The sequence below is a fragment of the Cottoperca gobio genome, chromosome 15, assembly GCF_900634415.1.
Source record: "Cottoperca gobio chromosome 15, fCotGob3.1, whole genome shotgun sequence".
NCBI lineage: Eukaryota > Metazoa > Chordata > Actinopteri > Perciformes > Bovichtidae > Cottoperca > Cottoperca gobio.
In genome coordinates, this window is record NC_041369.1 from 11,389,551 (window position 1) to 11,409,797 (window position 20,247).

General features: G+C 42.8%; 3 protein-coding genes across 4 annotated transcripts in view; 1 reads left to right on the forward strand and 2 right to left on the reverse strand.

Moving 5' to 3' along the window:
- The window catches only part of slc35f3b (solute carrier family 35 member F3b), a 51,175-nt gene extending 48,159 nt beyond the window's left edge, over positions 1 to 3,016 (forward strand). Inside the window, exon 8 of one of the 2 annotated variants that reach the window (XM_029450588.1) lies at positions 19 to 3,016. In XM_029450588.1, coding sequence (XP_029306448.1) covers positions 19 to 254 — 236 coding nt within the window. In that variant the 3' untranslated portion in view covers positions 255 to 3,016. The remainder of the gene's footprint in view (positions 1 to 18) is intronic. The other variant, XM_029450589.1, reaches the window with a different exon arrangement.
- Positions 3,017 to 3,679: 663 nt separating this feature from the next.
- LOC115020260 (5-hydroxytryptamine receptor 1D) lies at positions 3,680 to 6,564 on the reverse strand. The gene is made up of 3 exons (XM_029450212.1): positions 6,405 to 6,564; positions 5,115 to 5,275; positions 3,680 to 4,984 (listed from the first exon to the last, which is right to left on the reverse strand). Exons 1-3 carry the CDS (start codon positions 6,562 to 6,564, stop codon positions 3,680 to 3,682), a joined length of 1,626 nt encoding a protein of 541 aa, XP_029306072.1.
- Positions 6,565 to 6,811: 247 nt separating this feature from the next.
- On the reverse strand, positions 6,812 to 19,547 carry tarbp1 (TAR (HIV-1) RNA binding protein 1). Its single transcript, XM_029449898.1, has 29 exons — positions 18,455 to 19,547; positions 18,271 to 18,368; positions 18,102 to 18,171; positions 17,466 to 17,620; positions 17,294 to 17,346; positions 17,092 to 17,189; positions 16,852 to 16,987; positions 16,667 to 16,763; positions 16,352 to 16,441; positions 16,091 to 16,238; positions 15,746 to 16,012; positions 15,019 to 15,116; positions 14,765 to 14,923; positions 14,440 to 14,684; positions 14,131 to 14,374; positions 13,835 to 14,023; positions 13,545 to 13,735; positions 13,391 to 13,462; positions 13,140 to 13,260; positions 12,510 to 12,620; positions 12,259 to 12,408; positions 11,805 to 11,891; positions 11,508 to 11,704; positions 11,336 to 11,417; positions 11,064 to 11,235; positions 10,789 to 10,974; positions 10,026 to 10,150; positions 9,285 to 9,421; positions 6,812 to 7,516 (listed from the first exon to the last, which is right to left on the reverse strand). The coding sequence occupies exons 1-29, from the start codon at positions 19,383 to 19,385 to the stop codon at positions 7,339 to 7,341; spliced, it is 4,887 nt and encodes a 1,628-aa protein (XP_029305758.1). The 5' UTR covers positions 19,386 to 19,547; the 3' UTR covers positions 6,812 to 7,338.
- Between the last annotated feature and the right edge of the window lie 700 nt (positions 19,548 to 20,247).

Below are 20,247 nucleotides of genomic sequence, written 5' to 3' on the forward strand. Positions count from 1 at the left end.
ATCCTCCTAATTTTACAGTGGTGGACCTCTACACATGTGAAATTAATTTCAACACAGTGCGCCTCATTGCTGTATTCATCATTTGCCTGGGTTTCCTCATGCTGCTGTTACCGGAGGACTGGGACAAGTGCATCATCCAGCTCAGCACAAAGCTCCGCAAGCGTGACGAGCCAGCAGAGGGAGAGGCAGGCGCCACCACAGGGCTCAACTGGAGAGGGAGATCCAGGACCTCCATGTCAACATTTGCACATTGACTCCATGAAAAATGACCATGCAAACACACACACACACACACACACACACACACACACACACACACACACACACACACACACACACACACACACACACAGACACAGAGAAGGAGACACATTCACACCTCTTTCTGACGATGGTGGGACATTTGATCTGCCCTCTCTTTCACGAAGCTCCCTGGATGAAAAAAGTATTTTAGACTGCCCTCTGATCAGTAACATTTCGGTCAAGTGGGGAGATGCAGGAGGCACAGATTGTGAATCACTCATTTGGCGTCCTTTCCGCTCAGAAGAGTTGGTGCATGGACATGGACAATATTAATTGTAACCTCTCTTACCCAAAAGATTATCAGGTATAACTGATTGAGTCATGTATTCATTTTGCTTTACCTCTCAATCATTCCATGGATTCACTACATCCTTGCACCTGGGAAGACTTGCCAACTTGCCTGATATTTTTCATTTTCGAGGCAGGCCTAACACCGTGTGGACTTGCAGTCTTTAACATGAACACATTTACACCTTTAAGATCCAAAGAAGAATGCCTAAAATGCTGAATGCCTGAAAACAAAAGGGAGGCCCACAGTGGCGTCCCTCAGGTGTAAACTTAATTAAAAATACCTGCCTTTCGTGCATTGTACATAGCTGTGTCTCACACCGTTAATGTCCTGGAGCTGTGGACCCAATGGGCTCATCTGGTGTGAAAGGACCTGTCTGGACACCTGAAGATCAATCTTAGATGAAAAAGAAAATCCTGATAGAAGAGCTCAGGTCTTTTTTGACCACACTGATTGGCCCCCTGTGGTTAAGCGCTTTCCTGGGGCTAAACTCTTCCTCTGTCAATGCTGACACCCATTGCTCAGGCCCACAGTTAAGTCACGAGAGATCTAAAACCAGTGTCTCTATAGCTAAGTTTTGAATGCATTAGATGGTTCAGATTTGTTCGTCCAAAAGAGTGAGCTCTTGCCTCACATTTTCTGTTGCCGAGACACTGGCAGCAAGCAGTTCATTAACCAAGCAATATTGGTAATACATGTATTACCAGGACATGTATTGTCGTTCAAATAATATAAAATGTGTTTTTTTTTAACTGTCCATTAGCTGTTCATGCTATTAACTGGCCCATTTTCACAATTGCTTCAGGTACATTAATCTTTGGATGGACTAAAACCACTAATAGCTTATAATAAAACATTCATGAAAACTTGGAACTACCCCTTTAATAACTTTAAACATCAACCATAGCAATCACTGAGCCACCCTTTGAATTCCTATCTCATTTCTTGAATCAAATTCTAATCAAATGTATTTATAAAGCCCAATATCACAAATTACACATTTGTCTCAGGGGGCTTTACAGACTGTACAGCATACCACACGCTCTGTCCTTAGACCCTCGACAAGGAAAAACTCCCCAACAGAAACCCCACAATCAAAGGAGGAAAAATGGAAGACGCCTCAGGTAGAGTGACTGAGGAGGGATCCCTCTCCCAGGACAGACAGACGTGCAATAGAGGTCGTGTGTTGAGAATAGACAACATAGTAAAAATACAAAATAGACAATCTATGTGACAGAAATGATGATGTGATCCAGACATAACCTTTAATAGTGGCAATCTGGCAGATGAGTGACACAGAAAGTCCAGAGATGATGCCTCGGATGCTGAGTTAGTAACATGCATTTAAGGGTCATGAATGCATACAGATAGAGAGGGAGAGGAGGAGAGAGATATGGAAAGGAGGAAGAGAGAGGAGAAAGGTGTAAGTCCCCCGGCAGTCTAAGCTGATAGCAGCATAAGGCTTGCACAAGGCAAGCCTGAGCCAGCCCTAACTATAAGCTTTATCAAAGAGAAACGTCTTTTGACTGTTCTTAAATGTGGAGAGGGTGTCTGCCTCCCAAACACAAACTGAGAGCTGATTCCACAGTAGAGGTGGATAGCTGAAGGCTCTGGCTCCCATTGTACTAGACTTATATGCACATAAACTAATCTGCGACAATTGTCACTTAATTTTTTGTTTTCCTGGAGTAAATAACAGACATGAAAACTGTCTCCCTGTGGCTTGAGGAGAGGTGTCTTCTTCTTTCTTTCTCTATCAAAGAAAAGTCTTATTGTATTGGTTTCCATCAATCACATTTTTGAGGCAATTTAACAACCGAGATGAACCTGAGACCGCCTGAGGCAAGCGACTGGTGGAAACTCTGCCTTGTTGTGAATGTATGAACATCACTCGACCACACATGCTCGCTATGTGCCATCTATTTTTTACAGTGCCATCACAGACCGCTGCAGAGAGACTCTTTAATATTATCCTTCTTGTACTCATCTGACTGAGTTTTTTTGGAGCAAACTCTTGATACATCGTACAAGACTTTTTATATTTTTGCATTTGGTTGCAGACTAACATCAAAGGGACAGTGAGTGACATCTGCAGGACGAGCATGCACATAATGTATGAGCAGAAACAGCTGAAGTCCACTTCACTGCCTTTTCTTTGTTTTGCAATAGAATACATTAGCACTGTTTCCCATTGTCATGCTCTATGACAATAAATTATAATATTGTATTCCTCTGGAATTATTGCTAGACATAAATGTAAACCTTTGTAAGGAATGATGATTTTTACACTGAGATGCAACATATGATTATCACATTTGAGGAAGAAATATCTAGAGCGTAAATAAATGATGGTTTATTAGATCTACTGTTGGGTGTCTTCAAGTGTAATCACATGTACTATATAAAATATTTCTTTTCAATACATTCCCTTGTACAGGTTTGTTTCCTCCTGAGTATTGTAGTACTGTGCTTCGTAATTAAAGATCACTGGAAATGGCCATAGGCGAAATGACAAGTGGAAGAAAATGTAGTGATCTCAGCACAAGTCAATTAATCAATCGGTATAAAAGTAATCTGCTGATATTTTGATGAACTTTTAATTATTTCAGTAAAGTTTCAAGCAAAAATGCATATTAGCTTCTCAAACGTGAGGATTTGCAGCTTTTCTTTATCTTATATGATAGAAAACTAAATAGTTTGGGGGTTTTGAGCATTGGGCGAACAACATAAGACTTTTGTTGAATATGCCTTATATGTTATCCTTACAGCTGAAATGATGAATCAATTAGTAGAAGGACAGAAAACAAAATCGGCAACTATTTTCATAACTGATTAAGTCTTTTTATTTAGCAAAAATGTCAAGAAAATCACAGATTATAGTCTCTGTAACTTGAATATTGACTGCTCTTCTATGAGACAAAACTTTTGGGTTTTGGACTGTCGGTCGGACAAAACAAGCACAATGAATATGCCAACCTGGGATTTGGGAAATTGCAATTGGCAATTTTATTGGCCAAATGATTAATCAATTAACTGAGAAAATAATCGACAGATTAATCAAAAAAATAATAATCTGCAGATAAGAGACTAACAAACATCATGCTCTACTCTGACTCTTATCTGTCCGTAGAAAAAAGTGGCCTGACGCTCCTTGGTCAGAGCAGAGAAAGGTAATCTGCTGCCCTCTAGTGGTCGAGGGGGGACCTGCAGGCAGTCCAGCCTACCTTCATCACCAGCTTCTTGCCAGACGGAGCAGGACGGGGAGGTATTTTCATGGTGACACACTTTGCATAGATGCTCCTTAGAGTGATGTTTAAAATCAGTGCTAATGGTAAAAACGGAGGAAGAATACTTGGAGTCATCACCAGAGCTGGAAGGCGGGCCAGGATGGGTGGTGGACAGAGTGCAGGGATCGCTGCTCCTGCCGTCATCTCCCTCTGCCCTAACCCCCCCTCGCCTGCCCACCACACTCCCAAATCGTGCTCTTATTTTTTGCCTCAGTCCCTGAAGAGCGCCCTGGAAACGTTTGCTGAGCAGAGCGTATAGCAATGGGTTGATGTCAGAGTTCAGCAACACCAGCCAGTAGGAAAAGGTGACAGCAGAGGGTGGGATGAGGCTGGATTGGCCTGAGATTGCAGTTTCTGTGGCCTGAACCAGGGCCACGCCTATGTAAGGTGTCCAGCAGAGGAAGAAAGCTGCGATGACCAGGAAGAGACGCACCAGTCCATGGTGGTTATGGTGCTGCTGGGAGTTCTGCAGCTGGGGCTGGGAGGCGCTCTGAGCCAGAAAGGAGACCAAACGTCTGGATGTAGGGTTATTCTGCTCTGTCACAGAATCAGGGAGAGCAGATCTGATATAAGTTCCCTCTTCTCTACTGACCTCAGACACAAACTGTCCACTTACATGATAAATCAGTCTGGAGGGGCTGTGGAGGCTCCTACAGTGATGGTGAGATGAATCCCCAGCGAAGGCAGAGCTTGGATTCCTGCTGCGCTGCACAGAGTCCTCCAATGTATGAATCCTCCTGGCATGGCTGCGGGCCACCTTGACGATGTTCACGTAGCAAAAGAGGATGACCACAGCTGGTATGAGGTAGGAGAGGGCAGTCATGAAAGCAGTGTAGCTGGGACTGCTGTCCCAGTTGACTACACAGCTGTACATGGGAACAACATAGCTGATGGAGCTCCAGCCCAGCAGGGGAGGACAACTGGTGACCAGAGCCTGCAGCCAGATCCACAGGACCACAGCACAGATCCTCCACAGGGTGCAGCGGGAGCTGTAGCGCAGGCAGTCCATGATGGAGTGGTAGCGGTCGAGAGCAATGGCTGCTAACGTCAGTACAGAAGCTGTGCAGTACACAGAGGAGGTGTAACCCACGTACAGACAGAGGTCCTGTCAGACAGCAGAGACACAGAATCTCATCACATGTACACTCACTGAATCAAAGAAAAAAAAGGTGTTATGACAAAAGAGGTCAGCTTTAGGTCATGTTATTTTATAGTGCTGGACAGAGGTGACGTACAGTACAATCCTCCCATCCGTGGTTCATGATGGACAAAGCAACAAAAGGCATCACGCCGACGCCCACCAGGAGGTCACTGATGGCCAGGTTCATGATCAGCACTGACGTCACCGAATGGAGAGTCTTGGTTGCAGCCACAATAACAATGACAAGAATATTACCTACACAGAAATACAACAACACACACAATGACACAGAGGTCAGACTGGGTGGATTCTATACCACACAACTATCTTTTTCCATCTGTAACCCAACAATAAAGACAAATCTAAATAAACACCCGTAGTAAAAGTGTGGAGAGTCTGAATTTGATCAAAATAGTTCTGAATAGCAATCACAAAAATAATTTATATTTGTATTACACAGCATTGCAGAGTGCTGAGCCCATGATTGTTAGTTAATTGAGCAGTCGTGCAAGTACCTTTTAATAAAAGAAATCTAAATAGATGTAAAGGATCAGTTTATCCATGCAGATAATTATGGATTCATTTGTTCAGGCATTTAAATTTTATATTTCTGCCATAACCAATATACAATAGAGGTGGATGGAATTGTCTCAGTGGTGCTAAAAGCATCGACAATTTACATTTATGAAATTCAACAGCCCTTATAAGCCTCAGCCTGGTTTTTTTTCTACAAATAATTAATAAATGTTAATGGGTCTAACTTTTCCACAAGCTATCTGTTTGGAAATGTCAAATGTCAACTAAGCCAATAAAAAAAATCATTCAATTTCTAACTTTCTAATTACTCATCAAAGTGTCATAATTCCTTTTCATAAGTCCTTAATAAAGTGAAATGGGTCTAACCTTTAAATAAAGCATGCAGTTTCAAATCCTTTGCATTTCAACAATCAATACATTAAGACTCTTTTCCAGAAGGCCAGAAGTCAAATAGTACAGTGAAGTCTTTTTAATGAACTAAAGAAAGAAAAAAGAAAAAGGCTGCAAATGTCATGCTGGAGGATAATCGCCTTCGGGACAGTTGACAACCTGGCAACCCAGAAATCCCTCTTATTAATGAGTTATAACTGATCTTTACAACATTAGTTAATTGTTAATTAACTCACTAATAAAGGATGCCTTTGTCTAAGATCATAAATGAGTTTTCCATTTGTGCAAACAAAGATATTGTAGAATCACGTTATTCGTGCTGGAACATGCTATAATGTAGAATGTATGTGGCTTTTTATAATCGGAAACTTTAAGCGGGACATTGTGTTTAATTTTGAGAACATAATAGAGATAAGTTAGACGTTTTGTTATTAAAGTCAGCAGTTTAATTGTGTACCTGTCACAGCGCCCAAACACATGAGAACCATGAGGATCTCCAGCAGCAGCTGGCTCTGCGCGGACACACCGAGCCCCGCGGCACCTGACCAGCTCGTGTTGGCCGCTGCTGCTGCTGCTGCCTGCAGGGACACCGACCAGGAGCCACCCGGGTCATCCATGTCCCACCCGAAAGTAACTGCTATCCTCACATGATGAGCCACGTACAAGTGTGACTTGACGGAAAAATAAATGTGTGATCAAATGTACTCCATCTGCTGCTCCTCCTCTCTGGTCGCAAGGTCTTCAGGTGAACCAACTCCTTTTAATGGGAGGGAGGAGGATGCACGAGCACCTACTGTACCTTATTTAACCCCTTCAGTACCTCCTTTGTTCATGCAATCCCTCTTAATGGAACAAAATACATGATAATATCAAAGTTATATTTATTCAACTGTATAAAAAACAGTTATTTAATAATCAGAAACTACAATAAAAACATAAACACTAGAAAGTATGCATTAACATAAGCAGCAATAATACATTAAGTATAATAGTTTCCTGGGTATGAACATTATAGTTCAGTCCGGGTGCAATGAGGAAAAAATAATAATTGCTCACATAAGCAAGACGTTTCCATTAATGTTTCTGCTCTGAGATTACCTCCATTAATATAACAGCATGCCTAGTGGAATATTTCGACGCATAAACCAGAGCCGATCTTTATTCATGATTCTCATTAAAGGCACAAGAGCAGTGCTGAAGACCGCTGACCACATTACATCCTCAAAAGGATAGAGTCCATGAACATGAAGATCCTTTAAGTCCCGGCATTAACTGCGTCTTCATGTCCCTCAAGATGCTTTTCACATTTGCTAACAGAGAGGAGCAAGTAAGGTCAACATGTGCAGGTCAGATGTCACGTCCATAGGGCTGCACTGCTGGTTTCTTCTTCTTCAGTTTTCAGGTTTGGAGTAGACTTCAGCTGAGGTGAGATGTTGCCGTGTATACTCCCAGATCAGCAAGGCAGCGCTCACATGCACGTTAAGTGAACGGGTGACCCCTTGTTGAGGGATCTCCACACACACATCAAACATTTGGAGTAAATTTGCAGGAATACCTTCTCGTTCATTGCTGTGAGAAGGAAAAGAGAACAATCATAAATTCATGAATGGGACAAAGAAAGAGGAACATATTGCCTCTAGCATACATTAATGTCTGGACTGTTTTTGGGTTTTCGTGTTGTATTTTTGTATTTTTGTAATGAAGCCAATAGGAGCTGAGTTATTTGGTGCTGATATTCAATATGTTTGAAGGAATAATTTATGATTTTGGAAATTACGTTTATTTGATTTCTTGCCCAGATTTAAATGAGGAGATTATTATAAGATATAAAATGTTAATTAGTAAGCTTTAGAGGGGCTTCTGGGTGTATTTCGTTATCTTTAGACAGAGTTTTCCCTCATTTACAGTCTTTATGTTAAGCTAAGCGAAACAGCCGCTGGCTTTAGCTACATAATTATCGGACAGACACAAGAGTGGTATCTGTTCAGCGCATTTCCCAAAATATTAAATCATTATTTAAATGTGATTCTTGTAAGGGAGGAAAGAGAATTCACAGGCACATAAATTAACCCACTGAAAAACCGACTAACCTCAGAGGGTTACTCAGCCTGTATGTTCACTAGCAGGGGACATTTGGGATGCACTACTGTGCTTTGTCAAAAATGTATTTAAAATGTTAAAAAAGCTCCATGTATAAGCAATAAGGCAACACTGACTTCCTGATATCTGACGTATAACATCAGACCATCTGTTTTCTCTGTTTAACCCTGATGTGTGTGTCGTGCATTTTGTTGTGACTGGATGCGTTTGATTCCAGCTTATATTTGGCATAATGATGCTATCCATTTGATCTCATTTAAGAACCCTTAGCATGAGCGGCCGACATAATCCTTCAGTTTCATAATTATGATGAATGAGCTTTTCATACAGATGACTCATGAGCTCAAGTAAGAGCAATTCAAACTGTAATCAACTGAGTATATACTGTGATCCAGCAATATGGGCCATGCAAAGCAAACACAAAGAAGTAATGAGTTTGGCGTTCAATGAGTCCACAGAGGGGGGCACAGAGTAAAAAAAGCCTGATTTGATGAGCTACATTTATAGTGAGTGCAACTGGGTGAGATAATAGCGACCTGATGAGAGATTAGCGGCGGGCCCTGCTGCGCTGGGGAGAGCACAGCTGCGAGAGAGCACTCAAGATTCAGCTCACACGCGGGGTGTTTAAGCTAACAGCACTACTCACACCTCTGCGACTGAACAGGGTAAAAACTAAACAGGACACCTACACAGACGTGATACATATTCATGTCTCCCTCTCTGCCCGCCAGGCCAGCTCCACTACTGCAGCACGCATTTAATAAGGAGAGTGAATCATGCTGCTGTCGCAAACTGCACAAGCTCGGACTTACAGCTACTTCTGAGTAGCTACAAATGGTTTTTGAAATCATTTTTTTGGGTCCTAACTGAGGAAAGCCACAGGGCAGCATCTCGACCTAAACTACACTAGAAGGCGGTTCAAGATTTTCTGCTGTTGTCATCACACTGCTTGTATTAGTCTGTGTAAATGTAGTTCCCATGTTCTCCTCCTCAGGGAGAGCCAATTACAGTCCAGCATGCCCCGACAGGTACACCATGGGGAGGAGAGGCGCAGGCCCCGCAGGGAAACACAATAAACCGGCGAGATAACATTAAACAGCCTCGTCAGCTCACACCTTTATCTATGTGAGAGTCACAAAAGGCATGGGAAGACAGAAGCTTGCATGCATTTATGCACAACTGGTTGTGTGTCGGTTATTACATTGATGGAAACATTTGTGTTTTAATGCTGTCATACCCTAGAAGTAGCAGGGTCTTCTCAGGGAACTGGTAGTCCTGGAGACTTTGACTGTTGGCCGTCTGCTCCACTCCAACAATACAATACCCTTCACTCTTCTTCACCTGCAGGAAGTCAGTGAGCTCCATTGGCTTCACCTGAAGGACAGATACAGTTAATATAATCTTAGAGATGAGACCAAAATGAAGGTTTCATCTCAAACAATGATTCAAACAATAGGTGTTTTAATCCCTTTCATTTGTTTAACAATCTGCCACAGGCTGTCACATTGTAACACAATCAAAAGCAGATGTGTTCACTTTGTCTGCTCCTTACAGTGGATGAAAAAGAAACCAGGGTATCGGCGTGTTTCCGAGGGACAAATCTAAGACTTTTTATTGTTTCCCTTTGAGTTTAAATATTAATTCTTTCAACCTTGGGTTTTTAGTTTGCTGCCCCTTTCTCTCCTGGCAGTTACTAAACTAGAGTCACAAATCTAAAAATTGAGGAAAAAAGAAAGAGCTTTGGTGAAGCTCAAGTGAAAAGAGTCATTTAGCATGCTCCTCTTTAAATGTTAATGTATTTAAATGCTTTGCACCTTTTTAAATGTTAATGTATTTATGCTCTTGACTGAGATCATTTTAACCCTAAAATGACATGGTACAAATCCCACATTTCTCAGCTCACTAGTCGACTGGGGAACACCATCTTAAAGACATCATGATCACTGGAGAGACATGCGATATGTGTTATGCACTTCACCTCTAACAGAGGAAGCCACAGCTCAGACGAGACGCTCAGGGACTGAAAGTGTTTGTCACTGACATGGCGGAGGCTGTCCAGAACCAGAGTGCTGGCACCGAAGATCTCACAGGTCCGGCACAGACCTAGAGCAACAACAAATAAACAGATGAGGACAAAGCCTAAATGTGACATCTATCTTAATATGAACTTTGAATTGCCACGATAGCAACCTGTGGCTGAAATGCTCTGGGACATCTAAAAAGGGAATACGGAAACTTTTCCTTTCTTTTCTTTTTTTACATAGCCTGTGGCAGTGGTGGCTACCAGTCTATCATCATGGGCACAGACAGATATAAAAAGGTACTCCTGTAATGGCAATTACAAGTAAAACATTTACAGAACAGCTTCTTGCTTACATCATCCAGTATCAATATTGGTTTTAAAAATGGGTCCTTTCCTCTATAAACAAATTCTGATTGATTCAGCCCCTTATCACCGGAGACAAAAGCATTGGAGTACACTTGAGCAGAACATAAAATAGGAGTGTCTGTGATTAAAGCTGTCTACAATCTGATAAAAGGGCTTAAGTGATTGGTTTTAGCCGCAGCTGTGTTTGACGTCTTTGCACAGATCATCATTGTGAAACCAAACAAAAGCCTGTGATGTTAGTTTTTGACTAAACTACAAAAAAATAAAAGTAGAAATTTTTAACATAATTTCCAGACGATGAAGAAATATTATAAAAATGTGAAGTGATGTAATTTCTTGTGCTGCTCCTGACCTCCTAGATTAGTGGGCTTGTCGATAAGTGAGGCTACCACCAGCAGGGCGCCATGCTGTTTGCCCAGTCGAGCAGCCCTCTGTTGTGGAACCAGCTGAAGTTCAGGCTCCTGCTCATGGATCCCCAACCTCCAGGGAGTGATCTTCTTCTGCACCTCGGCCCAACGCTCCTCCTTGTTCTGCTCGCCTGGGGGATACAACACCACGACCAGTCGATCAGAGATGAGGTTAGATTATGGTAAGATGTATCAAGCAGACCTGCTGCTGTTACTACACCTTTGTCTTGCTGGATCCAGTCTCCAGGCTGGAGCTGGCTCAGGTCAGGAGCAGGATTTCTCAAAGGAAAAGATGGACTTTCAGAAAAACACGACAGTTTCTCAAACTTCCAGGGTGGAATCCACTCGTCATCAGCCAACTCTGACAGAACGGGGAACGTATTGAATATGGTCTAGGGAAAGCAAAAAAAAGATAGAAAACAAGTATGTTACAACACCGTGTTACTGTATTTCAGAGAGCTTCATCTGTTCAGCAGAAACATACTATCACACCTCAACACTGTAATCCCTGAGAGGATGAAAGGCGCCAAAGAAGAAGTGCTCCTGAATCCTCGTCCAGTTCTTGTTGGCGTTCCTAAATGGTGACACAGCAAATACATTCTTAAATAAATACATCAGCACACAACACACTTTTTTGCATCTGTCGTAGCGGTTCTGCTCTCACCCGGTGCTCTGCATGGTCTCAGCCTGGTTCAGACAGGCCTTGATCACAGTGGCGAGCCCTCCCCATCCTTCCTCTGCCCAGACCCCAGCCAGGCTCCACACCCTCTTCAGGGCCAGTAAGGCATACAGGCGCACGCTGAAGTTATGGTTGAAACACCACTGCAGGATGATGTCCAGCGCTTTACGCAAATGCACATCCTTAAACACACAGGGAGAGAGATCTCGTAGATACAGAGAAGCGATGCAGGAAGAATAATGTGTGTGTGTGTGTGTGGAGAAAAAACATCCAAGGCTTTACCTTATCCTGAAGATTAGGAATGATGACATTGAAGTGTACCAGGACTGACAGGAAGGTGCATATGCTTGTCTTGGTCTTTTCGAGATCCTGACAACCCAAAAATGTTACATTACATCTGTTTTGCACTACTCACCACAAATGATACTGTATATAGTTTACTTATTTATTTGTAACTTTAAAATTTGATATTTGTTTTTCTTCACTACTCATTTGTTATTATTGATATATATTTTTTCTATATACTATAATAGGGATCGGGCTCTGTTGGAGCAGAAACATGGTGGGGATAATGTGTCTATTCAACTGTATCTGTGATTTATTGCATTTGATAAGGCTTTAAATACTAATAAAAAGACCTTGAGCATAAAAAAAACAAGAAATTGGTCAATAATTGAACTATTTCACTCAGAATACAGTTGTTTCCGGTAGGTAGGTATCCAGGGTGGGAGCTCACCCCGTTGAAGCAGACCCAAAAGCTGTCCATGTGTTGTGGATAACGGGTGAGGATCAGAATCATCATCCACTCGATCAGGTACTTGACTGAGGCATGGTTACTGCAGAATCCAGCTTCAAACACATGGTTCAGGACAGTGGCGGCAAACTCCTGCACACACACACACACGCACACACGCACACACACATACAGAGTTACTTTCTGAGTGGTTATTTCCTGCGTGATTGTAAGTGTGAGTGTAATTGTCTTACCTCTCTGAGCTTGGGCAGCAGCAGCAGCAGTGTTTGCCATACTCTGTTTTTGATACGATGTTGCAGGGAGTTGCTATAGTAACGCCCTTTTGACTTGGATATGTCATTATCCTGGAGATATGGGGTGGGTGGGGGTGGAAAGACATAATGGAAAAGTGTTGTTAGATAAGCTGTAATTTATGTTCAACTTATTATCTTAATAAAAAACGTGCAATGCAGAATAGAAAACAAGTATTTGTTGCCAAACATAAACACTTTACAAACAAATGACATATTGTTGGGGATCAGAACGTCAGCGGAGGGCTGAGGTGTTTATTTAGGTTGCAATATGAAATGTCATGATCAACACACCTGCAAACTATTCTCAGATGAAAACAAAAATCGAGATAAATGGGACACATATCCTTAAAGCTGATCTCAGGGCTTGGGCAATAACTGAGTTTTCTGAGACTTTCAGTGGAGTTATGTCACGTAATGATCGTATTGGGATTTGTCTTTACAAAATTGTGTTGTATAGCTGATTTTGCATACATTTACATACTATATTTTGATATTTTAAAAAATAATACTACATCATTTTGGAGACTCATTTGAACTGCATTACACAACCCAAAGCGATCTATAGCCTACCTTTTTCAACAAGTCCATAACTAATTCCTCTATTAGTTTTTCATGCTGCCGATTAGAGGAATCCAAGCGGCTGAGGAAAGCCAGTACACATGTGCGGGGCAACTGGTCATCTCTGTTATCACTGGAAAAGAAAAGCAGTAGTTTAAGTGTTAACATCTGCACACGAACAGAGACCTCTAGTGGCACTATCTTTAATCACAGCCATAAAGGAGACATCGCCACAAATTGCAACAAAGAGGACTGCAGCTCACCTTGTAACTGCAACATTGGCAGCGCACTCTTCACCAAGTTGCTCCACATATATCTGGACATCCTGGATGAGCCTTTGAAAAAGAGCAAGATAAAACAGTTATAACAGCCCTTTACAAACAATTTAACAAATCTGAGAAATGCTGTTACAGTCACCGTTGATCTCTCCTGAACACTGGTCCATAGACACAAGCCTCAGTGAGAATGTTGATGTGGCTGAAAGCACTAGAAAACACGGTGTCGCCGCTGCCACGACTTGTGGGCAGCCAGGTCTGACAGCAGTGTTGAAGCAGCACACCGAACACTCCGCTCTTTGACTGAGACAGCTCCATCAGCTCAGTGGCAATCTAAAAACAACATACACATGTATACGTTATAACAAATGTAGATTGAATTCAAAATAAAATCCTCAAACGTACTTAGTCAACCAGCTGGATTTTGCTCGCCTGTTTCAAGGTGGCCAGAAGTGTCGGAGCAGAAGTGTCCGTCAGCTCGAGCAGCTTACGGTGGAAGGCCATGGAGATGAAGCCTTTCAGGGCTGGCCAGAAGTCATGGGCGTTAGTGCTCAGACCCTGCACCAGCTCCCAGCTCAGAGTTACAGCCTCTGCACACTGAGTCTCCTCATCAAGTAGTAACTGGGATCAAAGCATCACCAAACCAGAAACACGCTTTATCAGATCATCTTTATCTTTATACTAAAACTAAAAAGGATCTTCTTGTTGTAAATGTATTTGAGACTCACTTGTGGCAGCACTGTCTCCATAAAGCTGAGCACAGGCAGCACCAGGTCACTGGGCAGCAGAGCCAGGGCCTCCACACTGCAGCTCAGAGCAGCCTGGAGAGTTTCGGACGCTCTGGAAATCTCTACAGACTCGGGAATCCCAACAGCCTTAATCAGGAAGCTCAGACAAATCCACTGGTCCCGCAAAAAATTGGCAGCGGTGCGTCCCCAGTCCTGCAGCAGACGACCCTGCACCCCTACATCACTGTAGAAGAGAAAAAAAGAATAATAAATGCGGTTTTAGAATTCATCATATATTTCAAGACTTACTGAGTTTCACTGACCTTGAGCCAGTCTCCTGCCTGCGGTTTTTGCAGCCATTGGTTGAAGTTTCCCAGAGAGGACTGACGTTGGCAGGAGGTTGACACTGGATTGTAGAAGTACTCGGTCAGTGATTTCATCAAAGAAACGGTCTCTGATCGCATGTCGATCACTTCCTGCTCCACGAGACCACATACCGTAGCCAGGGATGCCATAGCAACCACTCTAGCCACCTGGTTTGCCACAGAGTGGATCTGGCAATGGAAAAATAAAACAAGTGTCAAATAATCAAGCAACTGAACTGATTTTTGAACTTCCTGCCTGGGCTTTGTACCTGCTGGCTCGGCTCTTGCAGGACCTTGAGGCTGTACTTGATGAGTTTAGGAAAATAGGTCTGCTGGATTTTACTGTGGTGCTGTGGTGCAGAACTGTACATGACCACCAGCTGCCTGACGACACACAGATACAGCTCTGCCCGCTCCACATCAAACAGCTGTGAAGAAAACAGCACATGTACACGTGAGAGCGAGCCATCAGGGAAACACGTGTCAGTTGAAGAGGAGGAGACTTGCTTGACTTGTCGTTTACCTCTCGCAGCTCCCCGAGCAGCCGCCTCAAGATAAACTCCTGGATTGGGTCGACAAGTTTAAAAATGAGCCTCTCCATGGAAACCATCACGTCATCCACTGTGAAAAAAAGTGGACAGCGAGAGGAGTTGAAAGTCACACACGTAATATCTGAACTATGACAGGAAACATTATAAGCACACTACTTAAGTAGACAAAGGAAAGTTTAAGGGGACATGTAATGCCTATTTTCTGGTTCATACTTGTATTTTGGGTTTCTACTAGAACATGTTTACATGCTTTAAATGTTCAAAAAACACATTATTTCTCTCTGCCTGTCTGAATATACCTATAGTCACTCTGTTTTTAACGCTTTTAGCACTCGTCTCTTTAGGCACCACTCCAAAAGAAGCTTAGTCGGCTCTGATTGGTCAGCGTCTTCTGTATCTGGGCTCTCTGCATCCCTACACTGTCGTTGCATCTGGGAAATAACTGTAACAGCACTGTAGCGGCACTTTCTAACTATATATGCACACTTTAGTTGTGACATCACAACCTTAGGGAAGTTCTGATGGCTCGTTTAAAGTTTTTGAATACGGTCTGTGTGTATTTCTCTGTTGATTGAGCGATGGAGAGGTATAACGATTTGTTCATTGCAATAATGCACCTATCCATCTACTGTACCTACTGCATATGCATGAGGGTGGACTCGACAGCTATAACAATGGATCAGTGTTGTCAATACAAACCTTGCTCCTCTCCAACATGCTGGCAGCTTGGTGTTCCTCCAAGCTGGAACAGTCGGAGCATGAGCTGCAGGCTCTTGTCGCTCTTACGCAGAGGCAAGTAGATATTGGTGCTGACTCTGCTCAGAGTGTCAAGCAGCGGAGACAGTAATGACTCCAGAGTGTTACCGATCTCTGCTCCGAGTTGATTCCTCTCCATGTCCACGCACAGCAGAATGGCCCTTGCCAACTTATCAGCTTCTCTGGAGTCAGGTAACCTCTCAGTGTGACCTGAGGAGCACGGACACTCACTTAAACCAACTTCTCTTGTCTACAGATATAGTCATTCACTTTATCTATAAGACTTACCTGTGCTAGCTGGGACTCGGAGATAGGTGTTCATCTCGCTTTGAACATAGCTTCTTACGGTTTCTTTCTTTGTGGCAGCACCAGTGCAATCTCCATCCATAATCCTAGGTTTGAAACTGCCTTCATTGTCCAATAGCCAGGCACACGACTGCAGCAATGTCACAAATATGTAGACTAGCAATTAGTCCATCATACAACTTGTCTAATTCAAAACACATTTTAGGTTGAATTTTCTTTCAAAATATCTCTAATACAGCGTACCTGATTCCAAATCTGCGTCCCTCTACAGAGTGACTCGTCTGCCCGAAAATGCATCAGGAAACTAAAAACATCATCGAGGGTCACTGCACTCTGAAACGACATATTTCAATTATGCAGCTCACTAACTTGAAAGCGGTTTATGAAAGCACAGGGGTTGGACAAAATAACAGAAACACCTTACGACGTAGCACAACCCTAATAACAGTCAAAGAAAAGAAAAACATGAGCATTGATCACAATGATGTTTACAATAGAGCCGTCCTATAGTAAGGTGTTTCAGTTGTTTAAGCATTATGCACACTATTTGTGTCTTACCACTTCTGTGAGACAGAGGGCGCTATTCAGAAGGAAACCCTGAGCAGCACCTCTCAGCAGGACTTGATGAGTGATCATGGTGCTGTGCAGCACCTCTCTGCAAAACACAACAGATAAAATGACCTTCCATATGAAGCATAATCAACTATAACACAGTCTGTCCAACATGTAACATGATGAGGTACCTGAAAGCAGTGAGCCCGTCGATCCCCAGCAGTGGACTAGGGGGCAGTTTGGTTAGAGCCTGGGAGAGGAAGAGGAGGGGTGCTGCACACCAGTGCTTAGAGCACAGCTGCTGAATCATCTGTAGTAACACACGGCCTACAAAGCAAACACAATGGTCAGAGGTGGACAGGCATTTCAACCATGAGAGTGAGTCAGAGCTTTGTTAACATGTATTCTCTGTGGCTTCTGTTTTCCTACACCTCTATGCTCTGGCGGTAGGCTGCCGAAGAAGGTGACCATGAAGATTTGGAGTTTAGCCCCGAGCTCCGGACAATCTCCCACACTCTGCCCAACTGACCTACATGTGAACACAAAGTGGGTTAATAAGGCCTGGTGCAGAAAACACTTAATAACAAAGTAATTCCTGCTTTAATTTATTGGCTTGGTGTTTTGATATAAAACCTGTGGAAGAGCGAAGTTTCAGACAGAACATCCATAAAAGGGCCAACGATGAACTGAGGAGCAAAGCAACAGGAGAGGAAACTTAAACTGACACATTTAACTTTGAATGAGTTCAGTGAAATCTAATGAATAAGCCTAAATCACATTAAATAAATTGAGTTTGAGCCTGTACCTGAGAAAAGGCCAAAGCAAGGGCTGGCTGCTGGAGGACCTGCAGGTCGAGCAGATGACACACTCCCTCTCTCATTAAGGATTTATTCTCGCTGTGGAACATCCGCTGGTACACACACAGCAGCCAGGAGGGGTGGAAGAAGCCTTGATCTGAAGCTGCAACACAGACAGAGCACAGGCACACACTACGAGGTTGGCACTTTACAATACAGTATTTTCTATTGAGTTACTTTTGTATCTTTATTGTATTTTCAAGTAAGTAAATAAAATTGCAATTGGGGGAAAAAGGCAGTTTTGGATGAGTTTATTTAACTTAAATATTTGTCGTCATTCACTTAAGACAACCAAAAGTGTGAAATAGTCATCATCATGATCAGGCAGCCTACCAAAACTGAGTGAGTTGTCTTATGTGACATTTTGTGGGTTGGTAGACACTATAAATAAATGTATGTCCACAAGCACTGAAAAGGGAATTTTTCATCATATTTCCCCTTAACAACAGCTGCATCACTACATCCGAATTACACCAAAACAGAGCAACACATTTGCTGAAAAGACGTAAAGAAGAATTTAAGACTAATCTTTCCAAACTTTAATAAAAGTCACAAAAGTAACTCCTTACCAATTCTAGTATTACCTTGAATATCAGTCACTGTTGTTTGGATCAACGTGTCAATTCTGTTTAGCACAGGCCGGACAACATGAATCTGCATTTAAAAAAGAGAGAGAGACAGGCAAGATTATAAAGCTCTTTCATGACAACTTCTGAACTGCCAGTGAACCAAGAGTCATGTGGGGTATTCTACCTGATTTTCCTCTAGGGTCTCCATCACCAGAGCATAATCCTCCCAGAACTCTCTAAGCAACTTGCTCTTGTTAGAGGCCCATTTGAACAAGATGCAATCTGCAACAATTTCAAAAACAGTAGGAAAACAAACCAAACAACACCAGTAAAGTTGTTAAGAGTGTCAGCAAATCTGAGCATATTACCTTCCTCTGATGGAGAGAGAGGACAGTCCACCCCCTCCTCCTCTGACAGGGCCAAGCACGTTTTCAGCAGGTACAACGCTCTCTTACGTGACACACTGTCTCTGTGCGTCAGTCCATCCTGAACCATCCTCCAGAACTGAAGGGACAGACGAGGGTCGGGCTCACAGGAGGAGGAAGAAGAGGAAGGAAGGCTGTGAGATTTCAACAGGTGGTCTGACAGGGCGGTGAAACACAGCAGTGCCCTCTCTGTGACCACAGGTGTGCGATCAGTGGAGTGCCAGCTGCACAGATCATCCAAGATCAACTTGAGGATGCCTGGTAGCCTTGTACCGCTGCAGCAGTTCAGGACAGTTAAGAGAAGTCTTACTGTGATTTTAGAGACCAGTGCACCAGGGAGTGTTTTGATGCAGGACAAAGCAGATGACAGGGTGGTGAGTGTGAGCTGTTCATCCGCTGACTGAGAAGGTATTAATGCAGCCATGACTTCACTGGCAACCTCCACACTGAGTCTTCCCGGACCGGGCACCTCCTCCTCTGACAGCTGGAGCGACAGCAGGACAGACAGAGCTACCCGCCCCGACACATCCTCGTCACATAGCGGGGCACAGACACTCACAAGTCGGCAGGCAGCAGCGGTGCTCTCCCTGCACCGCATACCTCCACCGGCTTCTAATGATATTGTGCAGAGAAGGGGTAGACACTGGGTCAAAAGCACAGAGTTAATTTTATCTATAACAGATTTTCTTTTCGCAGCTGAAAACGGAGTCGTGTCCGACTCGGCCAAAAATGGTCCGAGCCCTTCAATGAAAGCTGTCAGCGCATCCACTCGCTCCGTCCCCGGCCATGAGTCACTCGGCCAGGCCAGAGACTCAAACAAAAGGTCGTAGTCAGGAGAGCTGGACAAAACCGCTTTAATTAAAACGGAATTCATTGTTGAGGGCTGCTACACTGACAGGAGCAAGCAAGCTAAAAAAAGAAAGAATACCCCGCAACTGGATCTTCTCACAGCTTCCATGAGCGACACGTTTTTACAAACAGAATGTAAACTTCCGCAAACGTAATCTCCAACTCTCGCGATATGTGGGAGTGACAGTGAAGGAATAGCAGTTTGTTTACATTTTGCCCAAATTAAAACAAATGACCCATTAAGTGGATGTCCAATTTAACCATAGGATTAACATTGAACAGTACAAAAAAAAGTGAAGACATCCGGTTCCATTTTGTTCCATAAGAATTTATTTTCACTATCGTAAAAAATACATTGCTTCTTTAGATAGAAATGAATTGTTCAGTATTGTGAATGTGACAGTTGATACATTACTGGCATTAAGGAGAAGTTTGTCTGTGTTTAATGACTTACAACCTTTCAAAGTGAGTTCATATTGGCTACATACATCAGTTATTTTGCATACCAATTATCATTTACAAAACAGTGATAATGTCAGAAAAGGAAAAATCGATAAAGGCTCTTTGTTTGGGCGTTACATAATACAAAAATACTGCAGATTCATTATACACATAATGGTTACAGAAATAGTGCTTTACAAAGAATACTTTTCTGTTGTGATTACGACAGCGGGGAGAGAGAGAGTATAGAATGGGGAAGCTTTGGATGAATGCATTACCAGCTGTAAAGAGGTTCAATTTTTCCACATCAACAGCTACATTGCTGTGGCAGACTAATAGGAAAAGCATGACAGAACACACTATATACAAAAATAGAGTATATTATAAAATACGATTAAAAAAATAAACAGGATAAAAAGAATAAAAAAGGAGCACAAACATTAGCA

Bases quoted from the DNA above. Each gene is read 5' to 3' on its own strand.
- LOC115020260 (XM_029450212.1), bottom strand. From the start codon at position 6,564: ATGGATGACCCGGGTGGCTCCTGGTCGGTGTCCCTGCAGGCAGCAGCA. The intron at 5,276-6,404 runs GTACACAATTAA...ATTTCTGTGTAG, and splicing joins GTGTTTGGGCGCTGTGACAG to GTAATATTCTTGTCATTGTT. The intron at 4,985-5,114 runs GTACGTCACCTC...GCTGTCTGACAG, and splicing joins ACGGATGGGAGGATTGTACT to GACCTCTGTCTGTACGTGGG.
- tarbp1 (XM_029449898.1), bottom strand. From the start codon at position 19,385: ATGAATTCCGTTTTAATTAAAGCGGTTTTGTCCAGCTCTCCTGACTAC. The intron at 17,621-18,101 runs GTAATACTAGAA...TCTGTGTTGCAG, and splicing joins AACAGTGACTGATATTCAAG to CTTCAGATCAAGGCTTCTTC. The intron at 16,442-16,666 runs GTAAGACACAAA...ATGTCGTTTCAG, and splicing joins CCCTCTGTCTCACAGAAGTG to AGTGCAGTGACCCTCGATGA.